The sequence below is a fragment of the Prionailurus viverrinus genome, chromosome D2, assembly GCF_022837055.1.
Source record: "Prionailurus viverrinus isolate Anna chromosome D2, UM_Priviv_1.0, whole genome shotgun sequence".
NCBI lineage: Eukaryota > Metazoa > Chordata > Mammalia > Carnivora > Felidae > Prionailurus > Prionailurus viverrinus.
Window position 1 is genome coordinate 42,196,464 of NC_062571.1, and position 25,620 is coordinate 42,222,083.

Sequence of the window (25,620 nt, forward strand, 5' to 3'; positions counted from 1 at the left end):
GAGCATGAACGGGGGAGGGGCAGAGAGAGAGGGAGACACAGAATCGGAAACAGGCTCCAGGCTCCGAGCCATCAGCCCAGAGCCTGATGCGGGGCTCGAACTCACGGACCGCGAGATCGTGACCTGGCTGAAGTCGGACGCTTAACCAACTGCGCCACCCAGGCGCCCCCATCGGAGCCAAGTCTTGAGGACAAGAGTGAGTTTGCTATGAAGATGCCTGGAAGAGCATCCAGGTAGGGATGTTCTTGGAGGGAACCCAAGGGTGTTCTCGATGTGCTTGATGAACTTCAAAGAGGCAGTTGTGGCTAGAGTGGCATGGTCCTGAAGAGCCATAAAACGCATGTTAGAGGAGTGACAGGAGGACAGGAGGACCTCGTTGGTCATTAAAAGGACATTCTCTTTCATTTTCATGACTTGGGAGTTGCTCTGAGGATAATGTGACTTCTTATCCCGTGACGTGACTTATATCTTAAAAGGTTAATCGGACTTTTGTGTTGAGAGTAAACACAAGGGTGCCAGGGCAAAAATACAGAGACCCGGTGAGGGGCTATATCAGTAATACAGGGAAGAGTTGAGGCCCTGCTGGTGAGGAGAAGAGATAGGGTTTACATATGGTTCCAGGTACAGCCTAAAATATTTCTTGCCATTGGATAAGCAGTGTGAGAGAAGGAAAGGAGTCATGGACACTCCCAAAGCTTTTTGCCTGAGCAACTGGAAGGATGTTGGAGCCATTCAAGGAGACAACACCCCTGACTATGAGTATTCCTCTCAAAGGAAGAACCTCGTGTAAAGAAACCAAACTGTCCTCCCACTGCACTGGGTATGAGGAGTGCTGAGACTATCCAAAAGAATACGGCTGCAGAGAATTTATCAAGTCCATACTGCGACATGGTGTTTCTAAGGAAGGATTTTTAAAGGATAAGGGACCACTATGGACTTCCTCATGAAAAAAATAAATTACATTTTAAGACTGGCCAGTGTTAAACCCGGGGCTCTGCACCAAACACACCAACTCAAAATGAGCATGGCAACACACTCAGGTTTGCCATGGATTAAATTTGTTTCTTGTTCTGCCTCTTGATATTTGCCTCTGGAAAACAGCAGTCATTTCAACTCATGTGTTTCTCTTGAAAATGAGACTGGAATGCTCCTCTTGACAAAGTGAAAGCTCCTTCCCCCACGAGGACACCTGCTGTGAGCAGCTGCAGGACCAGCTCTGTTTCAGGGACAAAGAAAAGCATATTGTGGAAGTAACCACATCTCAGGCTTATTTATTATTTTTCTTTGAATTTATTTTTATTATTCCCAAAAAGCCAAAGCTGATTCTTTTTTTCTTCTGATTTACATGAACTGTTGTTCTTATATAAAATATCCCTTACCCTTTTCAGTTTAACTATGAGTACCTTTGATTCTCCCTGACTGTGAAATGGATCATGCCCTAATTTATTTATTTTTTTATTTTTTTTTTCAACGTTTATTTATTTTTGGGACAGAGAGAGACAGAGCATGAACGGGGGAGGGGCAGAGAGAGAGGGAGACACAGAATCGGAAACAGGCTCCAGGCTCTGAGCCATCAGCCCAGAGCCTGACACGGGGCTCGAACTCCCGGACCGCGCGATCGTGACCTGGCTGAAGTCGGACGCTTAACCGACTGCGCCACCCAGGCGCCCCGATCATGCCCTAATTTAAAAAAAAATCAGGTTTTCACGCAAGGTAAGAAAATTGCCAAGTGACCACAGGGATCGATGTCTATTGCTAACAGGAAGAACATTGTGGTATATCAGAAAAGAATTTTAATCAACATTGCATGGGTTCTCATTTCCATTACTAACTCAAGTATATTTAAATGACTCTTTTCCCTACTAATCAAATCAGTGGCTCATTGACATGACACAGAGGGGAATCCCCATCTCTTGATTATTAATATCTATTAACTATATTTTACAGTATTTCTGACTCCATATTCTGAAACATTAAAATGAAAAATAAGATTTAGCCTTTTCACTGCAAGAGTTCAACTTTTATTTTCTGAGTAGTTAATAGACCGGAGAAGCTCTTCTGTAACTCTTCCACCATTGTCACTGCTATTTTGTTTGTAAATAGTGAGACTGAATTTTTGGGTAGGGTTCAGGAAGGAGAAGACAGATTGAGGAGTTTAAGAGACTTGAGTGTGAATCTTGACTTTTTTTGATGGCATCCTGGACAACTTGTCATCACACCTCTGCTTGAGTGTTATAGTGACAGAAAATCCGTTACTTAACTTCCACAGTGGTGCATTTATTTTTGCTGTTTCTAGCTGTCATTTCTATATATAAATATAAACATTTGAACCTTGGTTTCTTTGATGAATAAATGGGAATCGAAATGGGGACATCACAGGGCAGAGGGTTAAAGATAATATATATAAAATGTCTGTCTTATTGCCATTGCCATTCCAAATGTTCAGTTAACATTAGTTATAATTATTTTTATTATTAAATTTTTTTGAATGTTTGTTTATTTTTGAGAGAGAGAGAAAGAGACAGCGGGGAAGGGCAGAGAGAGGGAGACACAGAATCTGAAACAGGCTCCAGGCTCTGAGCTGTCAGCACAGAGCCCAACATGGGGCTATAACTCACAGACCATGAAATTATGACCTGAGCCAAAGTCAGATGCTTAGCTGACTGAGCCACCCATTATTATTTTTTTAGAGAATATGTCAAATCTTTGCATGAAGGAGAGACTATGTCATCAGAAGGTATTGATGTAAGTAAACATAAAGTGAACTTGAGATTGTTTTGGTATAAATTCAGTTCTATAGAAACAATACAAGAATCTGATTAATTGGCAGAATAATGAGATAGAAAACAACCACAGGAGGACTTCAAGTGGAATAGAGAACATTTTACATATTTAGTATTAAGGTAGATTTGTAAATGGAGGTAGTATTAAGTTGGTATGTATTCTGAGAAGAAATATTATCCTGCCATAATTGTAGATTACAAAATTAATGTAACATGTAAAGTATAGCTTCAAAAAAGAAAAATAGGGGTGGCTGGGTGGCTCAGTCAGTTAAGTGTATGTCTTAGGCTCAGGTCGTGATCTCACGGTTCATGAGTTGAAACCCCACATCAGTCTCCGGGCTGACAGCTCAGAGCCTGGGGCCTGCTTCGGATTCTGTGTCTCCTTCTCTTTCTCCTTTCTCCCATCACATTCTCTCTCTCTCTCTCTCTCTCTCTCTCTCTCTCTCTCTCAAAGATAAATAAACATTAAAAAAATTTAAGAAAAATAAATAAAAAAGAGCTGGTGGGAATCTATGTGTCTCTGGCTTCCAGTGTGGATGAGGAGCCATAAGATCACAGTCTTGTATTCTGTGGGGACCACTGCAGTTATCTCAGTCTTGGTTCCCTGGCTCCAGTCTCAGCCTTCTCCCACCCAACCTCCATACCACACACACACACACACACACACACACACACACTGTATGTGTATATCTGTGTGTGTGTGTGTGTGTGTGTATATGTATATATATATATATATATATATATATATATACGTGTGTGTGTGTGTATATATATATATATATATATACACACAACTACTTTCACATGAAACTGCTTGTGCCCAAACCCAAACAACACACACACCTCCACATATCTCAGACTTAGGATCCGTTAAGGCAGATGGGAACCTCAGAGAGAGCGAGAGGGATCATTTACTGCTTTCTTCACGATAGCATTGGTGCTGAGACTCAGAACACACACAATACTAGATGATTGATTGCCCTATAGAAGTCCTCCAAGATAGGTATAGACACATAGGACTCAGAGTGTTCTGCTGATTATAACAAAATTGAAATGAGAGTCAGTGACCCCTGATAAAATTAACTTTTCTTTGACCAAAAAAAAAAAAAAAAAAGAAAATGAGGCTCTGATTCATTTCATGACAGGCACAGAATTATTGAAGAAAGTCATTAGGAAGAAATCATGGGCCCTAGAGACTCCCACACTGTACAACCATTCCAAGTCTACTACTCTATATTCTGTATCCACACACATCTACACCTACTAACAGCATAGAAAGAGAATTAAGGTGGAAATTGATCCCCACTGAATGCAAAGGTGTTTACATATTATTATTTATTTATTTTAATTTTTTTTAATGTTTGTTTACTTTTGAGACACAGCACGAGTGGGGCAGGGGCAGAGAGGGAGACACAAATTCCAAACAGGCTTCAGGCTCTGAGCCATCAGCACGGCCCTGATGCGGGGCTTGAACCCAGGAACCGTGAGATCATGACCTGAGTGGAAGTCAGACGCTTAACCGACTGAGCCACCCAGGCACCCCTAATTTAAAAGGTCCCATAGAGAGGCGCCTGGGTGGCTCAGTCTGTTAAGCCTGTGACTTCAGCTCGGGTCATGATCTCGCGGTTTGTGAGTTCGAGCCCCCCCATCGGGCTCTGTGCTGACATCTCAGAGCCTGGAGCCTGCCTTGGATTCTGTGTCTGCTCCTCTCTCTGTCCCTCCCATGCTCATGCTCTGTCCCTCTCTGTCTTAATAATAAATAAGCGTTAAAAAAATATTTTAGAAGGTCCCATAGAGAACAAGTAGTGGACTGGACCCCAAAGTAACTTATTCTGTAACAGGAAACTGAAAAGCTTTGAACAATAGAATATAGATGCTCAAAATTATGAAACAGTAAAGCAGTATTTTTAAAATCATTTTTACTGAGGATAATGGGATAATTTCATGAATTAAAATACATTTATTACTATGAAATCGCATATTAAAAAAATGTAATGTTTATTTTGAGGGAGAGGGAGACAGAGTGCAAGCAGGGGAGGGGCAGAGAGAGGGAGACACAGAATCGGAAGCAGGCTCCAGGCTCTGAGCTGTCAGCACACAGCCCTAGACGGGGCTCGAACTCACGAACTGTGAGATCGAACTCGAGATCGTGACCCGAGCCAAAGTCAGACGCTTAACCGACTGAGCCACCCAGGAGCCCCCAAAACCTCATATTTTTAAATTACAACTTGTCTTTTACCAGTTCTTTCATTGGTTTAGGTGGGCCAAATTCAAGTCCGAATCCTAATCAAAATAAAGGAAATAAATACCTTAAAAATGTAGAAGTGTATGAAACTATATGCAAGTTTTATGTCTAGAAACATTTTAGTCCATTTAAGGGTTGATCCTAAAACATAAGCTTGTATTAAGTAAATAACGTCTCATACCAAACAATGATCATGATTTTTAAAGATGGAATACTCTCTCAGCAGATTTTTTGTCATTATCTGCTTCTTTAATGTTCTCATCCAATATCATTCATTTGGCGAAAGACATTGGATCATGCATAAGAGAAAGTGCTCACATAATCTCCAAACAGAGCAGATCTTGACTAATTCAAGTAATCAGGAATACTGAATTTTTCAGCCAAGTGGTTCTCAGGCCTCTGTGGCAACATTCCATTTCTGTATGATCCTTTAACAAATCTTTCTGCTCACCTATAGGTCCTTGTCTACATCAAGGCCACAGAAAAAGACCAGACATAGGGTCTCCAGCTAGCTATCATTTAGGGATAACAACCACAGCACTCTCTCAAAGCAGATTATCCCCAGTTCTACAGGTCACCAACATGTTCCCCTAATATTCATTTTCATTGTCCCTATTAAAAGGTGACAAAGAAACCTTCTCTTTTAGGTGTGGTTTTTGTATTCCAAGAACAGGGCAATCTTCTTATTAATTCTGATTATTTCTCCTTCACTGTTCAATATCTACCTCCCATTCATAGCTAAGGTTCCTATTGACGCTAAAGGCTCTAGTATATGAGTTGACAGCTGTGGGCAAAGGAAAAGTAATTTAAAAGCTTTCAAATATTCAGCAATGAAGAGTTATAGGCAAAGAACCCCGGATACAAATCACAACTTCAAACCTTCCTAGCTTTGTGACATGATCAAGTTACTTAATCATTCCAAACCTTTCTTTTCTTTTTCTTTTTTTTTTTTCACCTTTAAAAGTACAAATAAAACAGTGCTGGCCTAACAACACCGGGTGGGATATATAGGTACAGTAATTATGTAAAGTGTCTAGTACAGAATCTAGAAAATTATGCACGCTAGATAAATGTGACCCCCTCCCCTTTTCCACATCAAATAATATAGATTACTTCCAGGACCTTCAGTCACTTCTTATTTACCTCTGACAAATGATTTTTTTTAAAGTACTAATTATAAAATAGACTAATTATGTTGTAGCCTTGGGAAGTTTTAGAGTAGGTCATTAAAGTTGTAATTGTGGTGTGACTTTTTTTCAGATAGAGGTCTGGTAATAAATCCCCCAGAAACCTTTATATAATGTAGCTTTTTTATTTGAAGCCAAGGAACAGAATAAGAAAACCAGAGCTTTTCATCTTCAAAAGAGTTTATGAGCTTTAAGTAATTAATAGGCACAGCTCTCCTTTGTGCACCAGGCCAGGGCGATTAGCCCTGTGGGCAAAGGAGGAAATGAGTGCCCAGAGGGATAAATTACTTTCCCCAAGGAGCTGTGAGCAGGGTGTGAATGTGTGTGTTGGTGCCTGCTCAGCATGTGTGAGTGTGGTGGAGGTGGGTGCCAGTTAGAAAAAGGAGTGAAGATTCCTAATGAGGACTGATGCAGGGCCTGCTGTGATACCTTTTATAAGTTCAGTGAGATCTCTATTATCTAGAAAGATTGGGGAAAGGGAGTTTTGCGGAAGGTGTTAAAAAAAAAAGGTGCACGGGTGCTTATGTTACGTAGATCTAGGTACATAGATCTACACCTTATATTTATCTAGAGTGCTACATAGTGCTATATAGAGTGTATGTATACACCTAATTATGTGCTATAGCGAGCATATGATATACGTGACCAACCCTGCTGATCAGTCACCTGTTTGCTCCTGAATCCATACCTTCGCCCTTCTCCTGTTCTCTCCCCATCTCAGGAAGTTACATTTCCCAGGCTCTCTTGACCAATGGCTCCTGAGTGGAGTTGGCCAACAGAAGGCACTAAATTTGAAGGCAGGACTCTATTTCCTATCTCTCTACCAGCTTTTTATTTTCTGTGTCTTTGTTTCCAGCAGCAGCTAAGTTCATTTAGGGTTCCAGCTCCTGTCTGATAGACCCCGGGAATTCATCTTGGTTTCCTTGATTCAAACTCTTTGTCCCATCAGCCTGTGGGTAACAGTGATTTCATGCTGTTGCCTATTTCTGTGTTACCTTTTTGTCCTCTGTTTAGCTTTTCACCCATTTTTCACTTGCTCAATCAATTTTCTATTAAATATCCTTATTTTGAATATTTAAAGAGGTTTCTGTTTCCAGATATGTCACCTCTTTCTTTCTCAGTATACTCAATTTTGAGTGAGCATATGAATTGAAAAGTTGGAATATGATAGCACACTATTAAGTCTAAAGTCATATTAAATATCATTGTATTTTCTTTTAGGCTTTTTCAGGTTAATTAAATTATTCCATTATATAACTGTGGGCAAATCATTAGACTCTTAGTTTCATTTTTATCTGAATAATAAGTATACAATGATAGGTCCTCTCTTCCTCAGAAGATAGTTAATAATGAAATGGAGCACTTTAAAAGTATACATAACATTATTTGAATGGTCAAGACAACATGGAATAATGGAATAAAGAAATAACCACAGTCTCTAGCTTTGGTTTACACTGATGTCAAATCCAATTTCCAACACATGCTTTCCATGTGCCCTGGGACACAGAAATTAATTCTCTCAATTGCAATCTCCTTACCTTTAAAACAGTGGTACCACATCTTTATCAGTCTCATGAGGATTACTTTGCCTAACCTTTGTAAATATCACAGCACTGTGCCCTGAATAGAGGAGATCTTGCAGGAAACTGGATCTCTCTTCATCCGTTATACTATAAGATGTAGAAGTACTTTCTGATAGCACTTTCTTATTGATTTCTTATTCCTGGGGAAAACACATATAGGAATATCAAATATGTCACCCATAGCCAGATTAGCAGAATCCCTCTCAAACACTTTTCTTTCTTTCTTTCTTTCTTTCTTTCTTTCTTTCTTTCTTTCTTCCTTTCTTTCTTTCTTTCTTTCTTTCTTTTGCTTTTCAAAAATAGTCATCATGTTTTATTGATTTCAAGTCACTGCTTACCTGAGTTGTCATTTTAGCTTGCCAAGCACTCCAGTTAAATAATATTCCTTTGAATTCTATTTTGAATTTACTGCCTATGGATATCTACTTAATTTTTGTCAACTTATTTGTCCCAGGTTACATTTTTCTTTGTTTTAATTACAGACCAAGAATCTTATCCATATCACCCTAAGAAAGAATATTTTCCCTTACATGTCTTCTCTAAGCTTACCTATCCATCCTTACTCATGCTTTTATGAGATTATCCTGATTTCCATATGACATTCAGTTTTAGAATATATTTTACTATCCATTCTTGTCCAAGCTGGTGACATTGATATTGCCACCTCTTTTGACCTTGTTTTCTTACCAGAACTCTAACCAGTTGAATTGTGTTGACTGATCTTCAGTAAAATATAAGCTTTCACTGAAAAGACTGTGAAAAGTTTGGTGCTAGGGATGGCATGTGGATTTAGGAATAGTTTTGCTTTTTAAGAGGAAGGTTAAAAAGCAGAAAGAAGGAAAACAGTGTGGAGGTTCCTCAAAAAATTAAAAATACATCTACCCTATCACCCAGCAATAGCACTGCTAGGAATTTACCCAAGGGATACAGGAGTACTGATGCATAGGGGCACTTGTACCCCAATGTTTATAGCAGCACTCTCAACAATAGCCAAATTGTGGAAAGAGCCTAAATGTCCATCAACTGATGAATGGATAAAGAAATTGTGCTTTATATACACAATGGAGTACTACGTGGCAATGAGAAAGAATGAAATATGGCCCTTTGTAGCAACGTGGATGGAACTGGAGAGTGTGATGCTAAGTGAAATAAGCCATACAGAGAAAGACAGATACCATATAGTTTCACTCTTATGTGGATCCTGAGAAACTTAACAGGAACCCATGGGGGAGGGGAAGGAAAAAAAAAGAGAGGTTAGAGTGGGAGAGAGCCAAAGCATAAGAGACTCTTAAAAACTGAGAACAAACTGAGGGTTGATGGGGGGTAGGAGGGACGGGAGGGTGGGTGATGGGTATTGAGGAGGGCACCTTTTGGGATGAGCACTGGATGTTGTATGGAAACCAATTTGACAATAAATTTCACATATTGAAAAAAAAAGAAAAACAAAAGCAGAAAGAAAACTGGATTTAGAAACAGAATCCATGGGCTGTACTTCCTGTTCTACCTCATATGGCCTTTGATGTTTTAGGCCAATCCCCATCTTTGTTTTGTAATATGGTCCTCCATAAAATGAGGTGGGTATAACAGACTATTTATTATTTATTAATTTAATATTTAATTTTGTTAGATATCTAATGGTTTATTAAATTTTATATAACAAATATGTATATGTATATATATATTTATTAAGATTTTACTTTTTAAGAGAAATTTTAGGTTCATAGCAACACCAAGGTGAAGGCACAGTTATTTCCCATATACTTCTTGCCCCTACACATGCCTAGCCTGCCCTATCAACAACATATCCCACCAGAGTGGTACATGTGTTACAATTGATGAACCTACAGCAACACCTCATAATCACAGAGTCCATAGTCTACATTGGGTTCACTCTTGGTGTTGTACATTCTATGAGTTTGGACAAATATATAATGACATGCATCCATCAATCCATCATTATGGTATCAGAAAGAGTATTTTCACTGCCCTAAAACTCCTTTGTGCTCTGCCTGTTCATCTCTCACCCCACAAACCCTGGCAACCACTGATCTTTTTAGTCTCTATAGTTTTTGTCTTTTTCAATGTATCATGTAGCTAGAATTGTACAGTATGTAGCATTGTCAGATTGAATGGTGTCACTTAATAATAGGCATTAAGTTCTTTCATGTCTTTTCATGGCTTAATAGCTCATTTCTTTTTAGCCCTGAATATTATTCCATTGCCTGGGGGTACCATGGTTTATTCACCAACTTACCTTCTGAAGAACATCTTGGTATTTACAGGCTGTGTCAGTTATGGATAAAGCTGCTATAAACATCTGTGTGTAAGTTGTTGTGTGGACATGAGTTTTCAACACCTTTTGGTAAATACTAAAAAGCATGATTGCTGGGTTGTATGGTAAGAATATGTTCAGTTTTGTAGAAACTACCAAACTGTCTTCAGAAGTGGTGGGTACCATTTTGTATTCTCAGTAGCAATGAAAGGGGGTCCCGATTGCTCCACTACTTTGCCAGCATTTGGCATTTTTAGGGTTCTACATTTGGCCATTCTAATAAGTATGTAGTGGTATCTCGTTGTTTTAATTTGCATTTCCCTGATGACATATAATGTGGAGCATCTTTACATATGCTTGTTTGCAATAGGTATATCTTCTTTGGCAAGGTGTCTGTTAAGGTCCTTGGCTCATTTTTTGATTAAGTTGTTTGCTTTCTTATTGTTAGATACTAAGAGTTCTTTGTATAGTTTGGGTAACAGTCCTTTATCAGATGTGTCTTTTACAAATATTTTCTCTCAGTCTGTGCTTATCTTACCATCTCTTCCCATTGTCTTTCATGTTACATCTTTTTGCTTCTAAAATAATACTGTGGTATTGGGAAATTCTTATTACTGAAAATCAAATAAAGATGTTATAACTGGGTCATAAAGAGTCAGTGATGCAAAGAACTGGAATCACTTTTAAAATTAAATGATTTGCTGTACTTAAATTACTTCATCATCCAAGGGGATATTTTTTAAAAAATAAATATACCAATGTGCTTAAAATGAAAAGCCACTAGCCTTACTCTTATCCTTGCACACCAATTTCCCTACTCCTGAACTTGCATTTCCCTCCCCAAACACATAGGCAAGCTTATTAAGCCATTTTCATGTGGCATTTTCCTAGTTGTTAACTTCAGATCTCTAAATAATATACTAAGCCTCTCTATCTTGATTTATCTACTTTGGAAATGGTGCCTTGACTCTCTATGATAACGGAAATTTAAGTCTTTTAAACCACACCACACCTCCTCTCTCTCTCGCCTCCCTACCTGGTTCTCTCACTATTCTCAGTTCTCAAAGTTGGTCTTAATGACACATTTAAGTAAATAGAATAGTGTGGTTAAGAAATGGGGCTTTTTGTGCAAAATTGAGGTTCACCGAGTCACATAATTCCCCGGTTTCCTCCTAACAGGTTTTCAAACTTAGAGTAACAATTATATTTGACTGAGTATCCATTTAAACCTACAAGCCTGTGCCATTTTTTTTTTCAAGGCAAGACCTCACTTTCATCCCAGTCTGAGTTGCATGAGGCTTTTAATATGAAATCACTTTCCATTCAGTCCAAAGCTTCCTTGTTGCTGATGAATGTCATACATAATGAAAGATTATATCCATTTATCCTCAGCAGTAAATCATTTATCACACAAGGGAGATATATTATTGTGAATTCTGATCAAAGCTGCCCACTTTCTTTTGCCGGCAGAAATGCTGCACCCTGTTAGTCGATTGTACAATATCCCGGGAGAAGCAGGGAAAATTATGCCATTGAATGAGGGTTCAGCAAACTCTAGGGGTCTCTAAAATGGCTTTTAAAAAAAATCATGTTTCATGTAGAACCTTCTATGATCCAGGCGTGTGAACTGTAAAAAGTCTTTCCTTGCTTTCTCCACTTAATTAAATCAGAAAGCTGTGGGACTTTTTTGCAGCTTGCTCTGTGATGTCTGTAAAAGGGATTTGTGAATGACACTGTGTGGATATTTTGCCCCCTTTCTTAGAGAGACAATAATTATTACCACTTCTTTTTGAAGCATGCTGTGAGTGGTTTTATCAGTTCCTTTGCTAATGAGCTCCCTCTCTCCTTTATAATGCCAATCATAAAGATGGCTTTTAAATAAGATTTATCTCTCACATTTATTTTCTTTTCACTCTTCCTTATCAAGCTGTGTACCGCTTTGCTGCGGGGAATCACCCACACTCCATTGGCAGGGAACAAGGCTGGCCTCTTTGATCTCTTGTTGATAACATACTCTCTCACTGTTTCCTTCTGAGAACAGTCCTCCAGGAGTGTCCTGCCTTCTATTTCATTTTGGATTTTAGGTTATAATTGCTCTATGTTACACATGTGTGTTCACTGCTTTTCAAAGGCTGTGGCATGCGGGTGCCTCAACTTTAAAATTATACTGAGTAAGGTGAGATGTAGAATGAAGCAGGAGAATGGGCCCTCTTCCTTCCGCTTCACTTGGGCTGCGGGCCAGCATACTGGTACAGTTTATTCAGAATGGATGCAAAGTAGTAGCTAGTGATTCACACCATCGAGTCACAAGTCTGCATCTAACATTTACAAACAAGGTCACTTCATTTGCTCTTCATCACATTCTTGACGTATTCTCTCAATGCTTTGACCATTTAAGAGCTAACTATTGAAATTCCTATTTTCCCCTCTAGACTGTGAGCTCATTGTGTCCCTTGTATGTTGATAGAAGTAAATGTAAAGTGCCCAGGCTCCTTATCCTTAAAAGAAGAGATTGCTAAATTTATCACATCGCAAAGATACGGTTACAGCAAAATTATCATACATTAAAGTTAATCTAGGTGTTCTTGCTGATGGTTCTTCTCTTATGATTCAGAGTCTTTTACTCTCACAGAGTTACAGTTGCCAAATCTAGAGACTAAAATACAGGACACCCAGTTCAATTTGAAGTTTGGGTAAAGAATGAATACATTTTTAGTATATGTGTGTCCCAAATATTACATATGTGACACACTTATATAAAACATTGTTGTTTATCCAAAATTCAAAAAGAGGGAGAGAGAGAAAGGCATTGAGCTCTTTCTCTCCACCATGTGAGGACACAGTGAGAAGGCAGCCAGCTGCAACCCAATGGGAGAACCCTCACCTGACACAAACCTTGCTGGCACCTTGATCTTGGAGTTCTGCACTCCAGAACTGTGAGAAAATAATTCCTATTGTTTAAGCCACCCCAGTCTGTGATGCTTTATGATGGTTGCCCAAGCTGGCTGATGTAGTAACATTGGAATGTTTTACTCTTTGGCTAAGTTGTATATTTCTTGCCGAACCACGAAAGGACAAAGATGATCATTACCTTTCTTCCATTGACAAGTCTGGACATGTGAATTAATTAGTCTTCTAATTCCAAGCAAGTAGAGACAAGAGAAGGAATCTGCTGATGTTGGACCTTCAGCATCAGAGAAAGTCTGTGATTGGCTAACTTCTCAATCTTAAGATACTAAGTGAAAATAATAAAGAAGAATCATAGGGAGTATATGTGACAGTAAATCCCAGTTTGCTCTTGGCTGGGAAATAGCAAAGGCAGTCATGGGAATTTTCAATTAACTAGAGAAGTAGGGGAGAGAGCTTGACTCTCAGCTGATTTTAATGTTAAGACTTAAATTATCTGCCTAAATTTTCTGATCATTAGGCATGTTTTTTAAGGAATAAGGGTGACATGTGACTGTGCCTGTGTGTCTGTGCCTATGTGCACATGTGCCCAGACCATGCACTAAGTTAAGACAGAGATGAGCACCTGAGACCTCAGAGAGGTCAATCACAGACCTCTGCCACACTTCTGTTGGCAGAATTGGGGATCATCGTACATCAGAGGACATGCCTCTTCTACCATAAGAGACTACCTCCCTTGAAAACTAGAATCTTATATTTGTCAAAATAGATTTTGTGTTTACTAGGAAATTAGTAATATAGCATTTTCTCAATAAGTTTGAATTGATGAAGCAAAACTCTTTCCACCGTCCTCCCATCATGATTACCCCCTAATCCTTTTGTTCTTGAGAAGGGCAGTTAGTATTTCATTGCCTCTAATGTGACAGTGAAATAATGAAGTCTTCCTGCAAGAGGGCCAATATATTACTCCTTTATTTACCTTTTTGGCTTAAAAAGAGATTATGGCTTATTTTAGTGGTTCTAAAAGCAAAGCTAAATTAGGTAGAATAATGTTTTCAACTCACATAGCTTCCTTGAATAATACTGCTGTGCACCCTAACCTATGTAGTACCTTTATGCCATGTCGTGTGTGTTAGTTTTGTTAATGAGGTTGTAAGCCTGAAGCTCTTGACCAAATAGGGGCAGAAATCTCTATAAAGGCCAAAACTTTCATTCAGAATGAACTCCTCAGCCACTGATTGTCCAAAAGTGAATTGCCATATATCGGAGTAAAATGACTTAATGTCAATGAGTTGCTGTCTCTCTGATAATGATTTGGTCCATGGAGTATGTGGGTGGCTGATGGATACATGTATGCATATGCATATATATATATATATATATATATATATATGTATGTGTATACATACATACACATATATATATGTATGTATGTATGTATGTATGTATTAACTTCTCAGACTTACAATCGTTCTTTTCATTTCTGACTTCAGCCTCAAATAGTAACAGAATGCATCATGGCCCCTGGATTTCAGCAGATGTTTTCAGATTCACTTCTAAAATCATAGCAGTCTTATGATGAAATAATTGGCCTTCATTTACTTTTGAATTCAAACTTTGCTAAAGGGACATTTTAAAAAATAAATCTCTCCACTTCCTTAAGATTGCAGTTACAACTTTGTTAGCAAGAAACATCATAGTTGTAAGATGAGTGACATTATAAGCAGCAGTTGCCTCAACCATAGAATTTGTGATAGTTTTGAAAGCTATTGATAACACAATGGAGAATCTTCATGAGTTCAAAGGCAGTTTGCAGTTTAAAATAATGCAAATTCAAATTCTTCCAGTAACAGTTGAAATGATTTTGAAAACGTTACACCTACAGCCAATCTGTAGGTAATTTTAATTCCAATTGGTTAAGTTAAAGATATTGCTGTCTTAATTAGTACTTCTTTTAAATAAGACCACTTAATTAAATTTTACGTTCAACTACAGGAAGTTTACACATTAATCAGTTTCACAGTATTCTCCATACCCAGACCTAGTTCTCAGTTTCAGCAACGAGTGGCAAGGAAAGCAATGTGCTCTAACACCACTAATAACTTTTGAGCCAATAACTCTACGCTGCAGATCCTTATCTAGAAAAGTGTCTGGTCCATCCAACACCCATTTGCATGCAGATGGAGACCTGGTGAAGAATTCTGGCTCCTGTACTCCCCATCTCTTCAATGCTGGGCTATTCACTTGCCCTACTGAAACTCCATTCTCTGTGGTTTTGTTTTGGTTTTGATTTTTAACTGAAAACTGAAATCAAGAATTAGTCTGAAATCAAGAGATGTAAATATCATTTTTTTAAATAGTAGTGCTTCTAAAGAGTCCCCCCACCTATAGTTGGTGATTTACTTTTAAATTAACATGAAGCTCACGAAGTTTGCCTTTAAATCGAGTGACTAGTTTCTGTGACATGGTTTGCTTAAAAACATTTTTAGGATAGGATAATAACTTACAGATCTAGGTCTTATTTATCATGGCTTTAGTTCCTGATATCTGGGCCATGTTTTCAAATGCTAATCTTGGGAAAGGTAGCTGGGTATAAAACAATTTATGTATCTACCGATTTTCCATGAAGAATGTCAGAAAGTGCCACAGGTCAAGTGAGGGCTTTAAAACCATCCCCAGTTGAGTTTGCCTCTAGTTCAAATACTTCCTGGACATGAGATTTTGGGATAAGATACTTAACCATTGGAATCTGTTTCCTCACTTGAAAAGCTTGGATGACGATTTCACATTCAAAGAATATTAAAAAAGCTAACATTTATTGAGTACTTACCATGAACCACAGGTATTATATAATTTATTCTTAATGATAATTATAGGATAAAGCTACTGTTATTGTTTCCATTTTGTAGATGAAGGAAAGGAGGAACAGAAGCCTAAATAGCTAGTAAATAGCTGATCCTGGATTTAAAACCAGGCAATGCTCCAAACCACCCTGACTCTAAAACGTAAAGTTTAAATGCCTGATGATCTTTCCGTTTTCCCCAACCAAAGTCTGACATTGAGGCTGAAGAGAATTGGCAGGAGATAGAGAAGAATACCTAGAGGGTTTGTTCTTTTTTCAAATCAGTGTTTAATAGGCTCCTTAAAATTGGCAGACTTGTATATCACTGACAAAGTGTCTACTTTCCTGTAACATCAAAGAGTAATTGTCAGTTTTTTTATGAATATAAGTTGATACAGGCAGGAAACAACCCACACAGTTTGCCACCTTTTCTCTTATGAAGTTAATTGATTTCTACTGGTTTAAATTCTATGCCTAAAATCAAGTTTCCAATAAGAAAGCATGTAAACTCTCTCTAAAATGTATGCAGAGACCAGGCACTATACAGGGATTGAAGCAAACATTTGAACTTGTTTCTGTCCTTTATACATTTCTCTCTGTAGGTTATGTCAAATGTGTCTTTGCAGATATGCTAGGTATAAAGTCGCTAGTCATAAAAATGGCCAACATACATGTGTAGAGTATCAACTATGTGTGCTTGTTCATTTTTCTCTTTCCTGGTATCACTTCCATTTTATTTAGGTTGAAACTAGGAAACAGCTAGGCTATTAAATGATTTGCATAAAGAGCATCTCTGCAAATACTAAGCAGAGAAGCAAGACTATAAACTCAACACTGTGAATCATTAAGATAAATAAGAGGAAGACATGTTCTAAGAGACTGTGTATTGGCTGGCCCATCCATGTGCATAACCAACACCCTGACAATCAAGACAGAGTAGGAATAGAGAAGAAGGGAGTGAAACAATGATGACACTTTCTATTAATGAGTAAATAACCAGGAAATCAATAGATAAGGACTAAGAGGCTAGTACAGTTCCCTCAAGGGACAGTTTTCAGGTTATTTGTTTTGTTTTATTTTGTTTTGTAGTTCTAACAAACGGAAGAAGGAAAATGCAATCATCATCTGGAAATGTAGGGAGGCCATCAGTCACAAGTGAGAGTTCATTAATTTTCACTCAGAGTCACTACTACGATTAGCTCTAATTTAGGTGTTATTCAAGAAATGGGTTCAAGGAAATAAACTGGCATGGAGTATTGTAAGAGAGGAGATGGGAATGGTCTGAAGTTAGCAGTGTGGGCTGATGGCTATGGTAATCACTTTTAGCTGGCCAAAGGATACAGATTTCTGTGGGGACATCAGCAAGTGATCTGACCATTTAAAAAGTCTCTTTTTTTGAGTCCTTCACATCTAGGCCGGGTGATGTGTTGATCACTTCTTTACCGCACCAGACAAAGCAAGTATTGAAATCCAGCTGACAGTCATGCATGTTGTATTCTCTCATCTTTGCTGGTATTATTCTCTTCTCTTTTGCCCAAAGATAGCTTTCTGAAACTTTTCACTAAAACTGGGCTCTTTCTCCGGGATAATATAGAAGAGGAAACATGAATAGAAGGGATAGCTTGTTATTTTCAGTACAGCTGAACAAGTGGGATGGGGGGCAAGGACCAAGTTGGAAGAATGTTAAATGGAGAAAAAGAGATGCCTGCATTTGAAACTATACAGTAGGCCCTTTCCCTGTAGACAGGCAAGACCCTGATTTGTGATTTGTCTCTGAGGCTCACCAGCAGAGATACTAGGCTCATTCTCCAAGCTCTTCCCCCCACTTCATTGCTCTTTTATCCACAGTTACCCCTAAACACAGTCTCCCTTCAATCTCTCCCCTGCCCTACCTTACTTTGGACATTGTCTCCTCAACTATGCCCTTCCCTACTTCCTTTTAAATTTGGAAATAAAGCAGACAGCATGATCAAGAACTTAACTGGTTTCAGAAGCATCAGCTCCTTCACCACAGAGTAGATAAACCCAGAATTTATGACTAATTTTTTTTCAAGGTAAAATTTCTTAGCTCTTGCAGACTGAGCATGTCTTGTGGTTGTTTCACTGTTGATAATTCTTCTATTTACGCAACTATTTGTTGACCTTGGCTGTATTTCCTGCCTGAGCCTGTCCCCTGCTCGTATGCCATTCAGTTGTAGAATCAAAACTTACCTGTAAAACCACCAGGGAATATTGGGATTTGTATTATGGTCACTGTGACACAATGTTTCTGAGGGATAAAGAAGTTCATAGAAAAGGGACTGGGTGAATTGAATGGAGCTTTGAAAGCAATGCAGAGTAGGAAAAAAAAATAGAATATTAACCTCATTAAGAAAATATTTGGGCTTTTCTAAACACATTTACCGTTCAAGATTACACATGTACTTTTAAAATTTTATAAATTCTGTCATGCTATCTTAGATGAACAAAGACCTGTTTATTATATGAATTTCTGTTTTGCTTATACCTATATCCTTTCAAAAGCAAACATCTTAAAAAATGAACAATAACACTTTCAAAATCCTCCCCAAACTAACCAAAGCCAAAATAAACACACAGTGATATTTCTTCAAAGAACTGCTTGTTTCACTGTCAGAAATCCCGCCAAATTCAATCTATGTAATAGATGTGCATCTTGACTTTTTTTTTTCTTTGCTTTATATCTTTAATATTGTCCTAAATTCAATCCACTTCATTGGCATTACCTGCTGGCCCATTTGGTCTTTATACTTGGATGGGTCTGAACTTATCAAGGTGACCTATGTGTGATATTTAAATGGAAGTTTTAATTTGTCATTCTTAAAACCCAGCACCAATTAGCAGAGACACTGCCTCCTTAACAAAGGAGCAGGACCGGATGTGTATGCAGTCTTACAGCTTCTGGTGGGTTTCATAGCCTGGCTTGGGCTGCTCCAGCCTCATCACACTTTGGCTATCTACAGCACGCAGGTATGAAGGCAGCATGAAGGACCTTGCAGTGCTATTTTCCTGGTACCCCATGAAGCCTGAGCACTTCAGAATGGGCTCACACTCATGGAAAATCAGTTTAAGCCTACAGAAATGTCAAACGTCTTTCCATAGTTTCCTTTCTGCACACAAATGGAATAATGCACTGTAAGTAATGAACCCGTTAAAAAGCAAAACAAAACAAAACAAAACAAAACAAAACAAAACATCACTTTCCCTTAAAAGCAACTGTCTCCCTAGGATACCATTTCATATTAAATTGAAGATGCAAAGAGTAAAAAAAGTCAAGCGTGCTCAAAATCTCTCACACATGTTGGAAATAAAACCTCTAAAAAAGTGAATACGCACTGTGGCACACACCTAGCTTGTAACTCATTGTTTATGAGGAATGAAAATTAAAGCACTATGGTTCCAATAATTCTGAATGAAGACACACTAACAACATTAGGGTGGCTTTCAGAGAATAGGAATTTACTTTTTCATCACAAATGTGCTTCGGTCCTAAGTATTTTCTGACTTTTTACCATTACAGAACGAGTGATTTGTCTGCTCTATTTCAAGTGCAATAAATGAATTTTAAAAAGTTATGAAAATATGTGGCTGCTTAAACAAATTCTTTCAATAGCCCGTTGGGTATCTGGGGTATCCCTATATCAGGAATCTTTGTTCTTAGTCTAGGAGGAAAATTGCCAAATACACTCCAGAGTGCCAGGCTTAAAAAGGTGCTGAAGAGAGCCTGCCTGATTACCTGACTTCCAATTTGGCTCACAATGAAAGGTAGTAAAATTACCTTGGTGCCTTTCAGTTGCTGCTCCGGCTGCAATAGACCTTATCTAATAGTTTATTACACCCAGAAAACAAAGCATATTCTAAAGAAAAAATTCACTGCTCTAGTCTCTGACTGAATGGTCTCTTTGAATTCTTTTGTCGATTTCATAGATTTCTAACAACCCGAGGATTGTTTTAGAAATCAGATTTTTATGCCAGCAGCACAATTTCCTCCTCTGTAAGTAGGACAGATTCATCCCACAAGCAACAATGGATTCTTCCCTGCTTAACTCAAGCATGACAGATTAAGCTTCAAGCAGACCTTGAAATGCCACCTCCCCGATTACAGAGGCAGGTGTTTGGGGTATCGGCCGCATTTCTTCCTTGAACTGCCAGCTGATGAGCCACTGCTGTCTGAGGTGGCCAAGCAACCCCAACTGAGCGAGCTGTGTGAAGACTCCACAGGGGACTGGCAGGGATGAGGTGACACACCTCATTGCGGGTGCTCTCAGACAAATCCCTCGCCCCCAAATTGCACCTGCCTCAGGAAAGTTGCCTTGTACAATGCCTGGCACAGGGCAGGCACCTTGCCCATGTTTGTGAATATAAAAGAGAAAAATGAGGAGGGAAAAATACAAGTTTAGAGGAAATGCACATTGAGGTAGATGCCTTTCAGATCTTACCAGATCTAAAATAAATGCTGTTATTTCTGGCTAAGTGGCTAATGATGCTAACTTGAAGAATAGCTATATTTAAAAAAAAGGAAATAGCTGTTAAAAAAAAAAAGTAAAATTAGCAAATGAACTAACTAATAAAACACAAGGAAGATAAATAAACAAAAATCTACTGATTTTTAGCCAAATAGCCAAAATCTACTGATAAGATTTGATCATTTATATTAGAAAATGATTTTTTATTAGCAAAATGACCCTTAAAATATGATACTTCCAAAAGAGCATTTGCAGCCTTTTAGAGACTAGTGTATTGCATAAAGAAAATACCTGCATATGCCTGCATTCAGAATTATAATATGAAGATAACTATTATTCATATAATAATGTGAATTTGCTCTGAAGGCCATCTTAAAATGCTATTCAATTTGCTCCTGAGGTATTCCATCTGAAACTATAAAAGCAAAGCAGTGCTGGGGTTTTTGCAGGTAAATAGACTCTAAAATCCTTGTGTCAGTGTTAGAAGACTGAATCAAACAATCCAAAAGCATGAATGTACTGTTCTCACATTTGTGTAATTGATGGCTATTTTGCTTGTTGAAATCTTCCACAACAACATGCGTATGTTTGTCATTTATCCCCTTTTCTCAGGTGCAAAGAAGGCTACCAGGGAGTCCGTTGTGATCAATTTCTGCCGAAAACTGATTCCATCTTATCGGATCCAAGTAGGTCAAGCATTTTTCTTCTCTCTCTAATGCAATATGTAGGCAACCCTTACTCTGAGCAACGGTTGCTAACTCAGCTGAAGGCTGTATTTCAGTCGTGTGTCTTGGAAAGCTGCCCAGAGCGGAAGCTGGTGACAGTCATTAACATTCAAAGCTTGTTCAGAACTAACTTGGTCTAAGCCTGGGTCTGGTGTTCTCCCAACACGGGACCTGGTTTCCAGATTCAGCTCCTCCACTGACCTACACTAGGAACTCCAGCAAACCCCTGTTCCCTTAGCTTTCAGGCTCCCACCAACACCCATTACGAAAGCGAGGAAATAGACACATAACACAGCTCTTTTTTTTTTTTTTTTAGCTCATTATTACCTAAAAGACTGTTATGGAAACTACAGTATCATATTGGTTCTTACCCTTTGCTTGAGAATTTGTGATAACGTTAAACCTATTAACGTTTACTGTACTTACTAAAGAAACTATGCATATAAAATTATGTAAGATGTGTCCCAACTGTGAAAACCCCATTTTGAGCAACACTATTTGCATATTATGGATTATTGTACTGTTGACATTTTTTTTTTCATTCAGGAAAGGAGACAATTTGCTAGTCATTAGTTTCTGTAAAAGGTAACATTCTAGTCAAATGTGAATGTTTTGGTTTATTCGGAAATAATCTTCTGCTCTTTCAGTGACTACTACAGTTAAATTGCCAGTGTGGAAAGGAGATTTTTACTGAATCAGCAATTTAGTTCCATGAGGATAATGACAGGCACTTCCAAATCACAGACGCAATGTTATGGTTTTCTGAATAACAAACATGCCTAAGACAAACTTCAACAAAATACTGTGTATCGACAACAGACAGGTTGCCTTCCTGTGCGTGTTCACGCCGCTGTATAGTGAACACGTCTAGCCATCTTTCAACATCTTTTCGAAATGCATATTTTCATTCCCCCTGCCCCAAATTTCCACCTACATTTCCTTAGGTAAATGCAAAGTTTTTTTAGCAAGGAAAAGTTTTGTTTAATTTCATTTAATTGTGTTTTATCTTGGCAAGACAAGCTACCATGCAATCTTAACTCCTCGCTTCTTTCCAAATTTAGCTCTCCATAAGAAAAGTGAAGGTTTCCTAAAATTTAGCAAGCAAGCAAGCCATGGATTATCTCTGTTCTCTGAGATGTGAGGCTCTGGTGTCTAGGAATTACCCTGAAAGGAGACAGTTACTAGAGTATATTATATTTATTTCATCTTGTGATTTTGCCCCTTGTTAAGGTGATGTCTCAAATGTATGGATGTGGTTGGAAACATGGATTTGGAATATTAGAAAGCCCATGGAAGAATGGGCTTGCTGATTTCTTTCTTTCATCTTTTTTTAATTTTGTCTGATGTACCTGGTTTCCTTCTGTTTTCCCCTCTTCCTTCTTTCTCTTCTCTTTACTTCCCTTCTGTTCTCCCCTTTCCTTTATTCTATTTCTTCATTATTTTCTTTCTTCCTTTAAGGCTTCTCCCTTTTCCTTCCCTTCCTACCCCCCTTTCCTCCTTCTGTTCCTTCCTTCCTTCCTTCTTTCCTTTTTTTTTTTTTTGACTTTTCTTATATAGCCATGGAATATCTATCTATAGAATAGAGGGCAGGGTATGGTAGTAGGACTTGCATATGGTACAAAATACGCAAAATAAACTCTCTTTAGACAGTCTAATCAGACCCTTGCCATCCACTTAGGTATCACAGTCCATCTCTGCAAAACTGAGGATGAGGCCCACCATAAGGACTGTGCTCCTCAAAGAAAACTGATCTCATAATCAAAGTCACTAAGTCTGAAAACCTAGTCTTAATATGCATAAAATATTTAGTGTGGCAGTATTTCTAATAGTGAAAAATGGACACATTCTGAAAACCAACAGCAAAACTTATGTTTAAGTAAAATACCATATGGCATATCCATAATGCTCTATAATAACCATTAGGGGGCATCTGGGTGGCTCAATTGGTTAAGCAGCCAACTCCTGATTTCAGCTCCAGTCATGATCTTATGGTTCCTAAGTTCGAGCCTTAGTGCCTGACAGTGCAGAGCCTGCTTAGGATTCTCTCTCTCTCCCTATCTCTCTGCCCCTCTGCTGCTCATGCATGCACTTCCTCTCTCTCTCTCTCCCTCTCAAAAAAGGTAAATAAAACTTAAAAAATTAAAATAAATAAATTGTCATTAAAAGGATACCTGTAAGAAATATTCCTATTAGGTGAAACAACAAGATAGAAAATAATTTTTACATGAAATTACAGTAGGAATATCCCTTGGTCCAACGGTAGAAAAAAAACCATATACTGAAATGCTGAAAGGGAATTTTAGTATTTGGATTGTGGAAGTATATGATTTTTTTTCCCTTTTCTCCTGTTTCCTATAATATGGCATATCATTATGTGAATCAAAACTCCAGAAAGTCTTGAAATAAAAGCTGAAAAATAAAGCACTGAGAAACCCAATGGATGAGTCCCTGATATACAGTTTAAATGGGAAAAACATTATAACACCATTTATCCATGCATGCCTCCATTTATGTATACAGTCATTGATTCATTGCACAGATATTTTCTGAACATATGCCAAAGGGAGAAAAACACATGCATACATAAGCATGGGCACGATTCTGGTGGAAACACTTACTCCTTTGTGATCTTGACAGATTTACTTGGCCCCTGAGCCTCAGGCTTATCACCCCAGTAATGGCAATAATAATTCCTACAGGGACCTATCACTAAGGTTGACAAGAAGTCAGTGCCAGATAAACATTATCCCACTTCCTTGATTCATCATTATAATCATACTAATATGTGTTTAGAGCACACATGTGCCGGTCACTGTGCCAAAGAGCCTTACCTGGCAACTGCTCACATTTTATAGATGAGGAAATTGGGCCTCAGAGATGTTAAATAAACTTGCTCAAGGTCATGCAGCTAGTTAATGCTGGAGTCTACCTTCTGATCCAAATGACCCCGGGGCCTGCGCACGCGACTGCAGGGCTCTTCCCTTCCTCCTCCTCCTTCCTCCAGTTATTTCCACTATGACATTTATCACTCTAAATTTCATTGACTGAAACCCAATGACCTGCAGCCAACATTATTCTAAGGAACAATATTTGCACAATTTTCATATCTTAATGCAGCAACTTGAGCTTCCATAGAGATTTAAATCCCTAATGAAATTTTCTTGTCAAAATTCTTGCTGAAGGATCATTTAATTTGCTGCACATGATATCCTAGAGTGACTCTGCTCTCAGGAAAAAGGCTTCCCTCCAACTCCCTCCCTCTTTTTTCCTCCTTTCTCCCCTTTCTTCTCTCCCTTCGTCCTTCATCCCTCCCTCCCCATTCTCTGAAGGCATGCTCAATTATAGCGAAATCCCAGTTAACAGAGGGTTAGAAGCCTCTGACATTTTATTCTTCCCCAGCCAATGCAGACTTGATTGGAAATGTTCATCTTTCCAATTAATTTAAAAAGCCAGAAGAATGGTCAACTACAGGAAGTTTACACATTAATCAGTTTCACAGTATTCTCCATACCCAGACCTAGATCTCAGTTTCAGCAACGAGTGGCAAGGAAAGCAATGTGCTCTAACACCACTAATAACTTTTGAGCCAATAACTCTACGCTGCAGATCCTTATCTAGAAAAGTGTCTGGTCCATCCAACACCCATTTGCATGCAGATGGAGACCTGGTGAAGAATTCTGGCTCCTGTACTCCCCATCTCTTCAATGCTGGGCTATTCACTTGCCCTACTGAAACTCCATTCTCTGTGGTTTTGTTTTGGTTTTGATTTTTAACTGAAAACTGAAATCAAGAATTAGTCTGAAATCAAGAGATGTAAATATCATTTTTTTAAATAGTAGTGCTTCTAAAGAGTCCCCCCACCTATAGTTGGTGATTTACTTTTAAATTAACATGAAGCTCACGAAGTTTGCCTTTAAATCGAGTGACTAGTTTCTGTGACATGGTTTGCTTAAAAACATTTTTAGGATAGGATAATAACTTACAGATCTAGGTCTTATTTATCATGGCTTTAGTTCCTGATATCTGGGCCATGTTTTCAAATGCTAATCTTGGGAAAGGTAGCTGGGTATAAAACAATTTATGTATCTACCGATTTTCCATGAAGAATGTCAGAAAGTGCCACAGGTCAAGTGAGGGCTTTAAAACCTCCCTCAGCTTCTCTGCTCTGCTTCTTTCTTCCCAGCTTGCTAACTGCTGCTTTCTCTAACTTAGCCCTAGCTTGCTGAGGGTCTACTCCACCTAGGACAATAGTGGACTGTCCTTATGCCTGCTCAGGCTGGCTGGTCTTAAGACAGTCTGTATCCTGTCTTTCTTGTGTGTGGCCCACAGCTAGTCTACAGGACCTGCCAACATTTCTGTTGTCCGAACATGCTCTTGAGAGTCATCAGACTCTCAGAACCAAATGGTTTTCTTACCCATCTTCCCCTGCTCCTTTAATGTTTTCAGAGTCAGCGAGAAAGATCAAGTGTTATGGAATGGCTCTAGATAGTTCAATTATTTCCTTTATAAATTCTACATTTACTGATTAGTCTCACACTTCATTATCTATTATCCCTTTTTTTGACACCTTACGTCAAATGTGAGGTATGAGG

At 38.5% G+C, this 25,620-nt stretch overlaps 1 protein-coding gene across 4 annotated transcripts in view; it reads left to right on the forward strand.

The window, feature by feature from the left end:
- The window catches only part of NRG3 (neuregulin 3), a 1,054,582-nt gene that overhangs the window by 799,696 nt on the left and 229,266 nt on the right, over positions 1–25,620 (forward strand). For all 4 annotated transcript variants that reach the window (XM_047825450.1, XM_047825452.1, XM_047825453.1 and 1 more), the window contains exon 3: positions 20,916–20,989. In XM_047825450.1, coding sequence (XP_047681406.1) covers positions 20,916–20,989 — 74 coding nt within the window. The remainder of the gene's footprint in view (positions 1–20,915; positions 20,990–25,620) is intronic.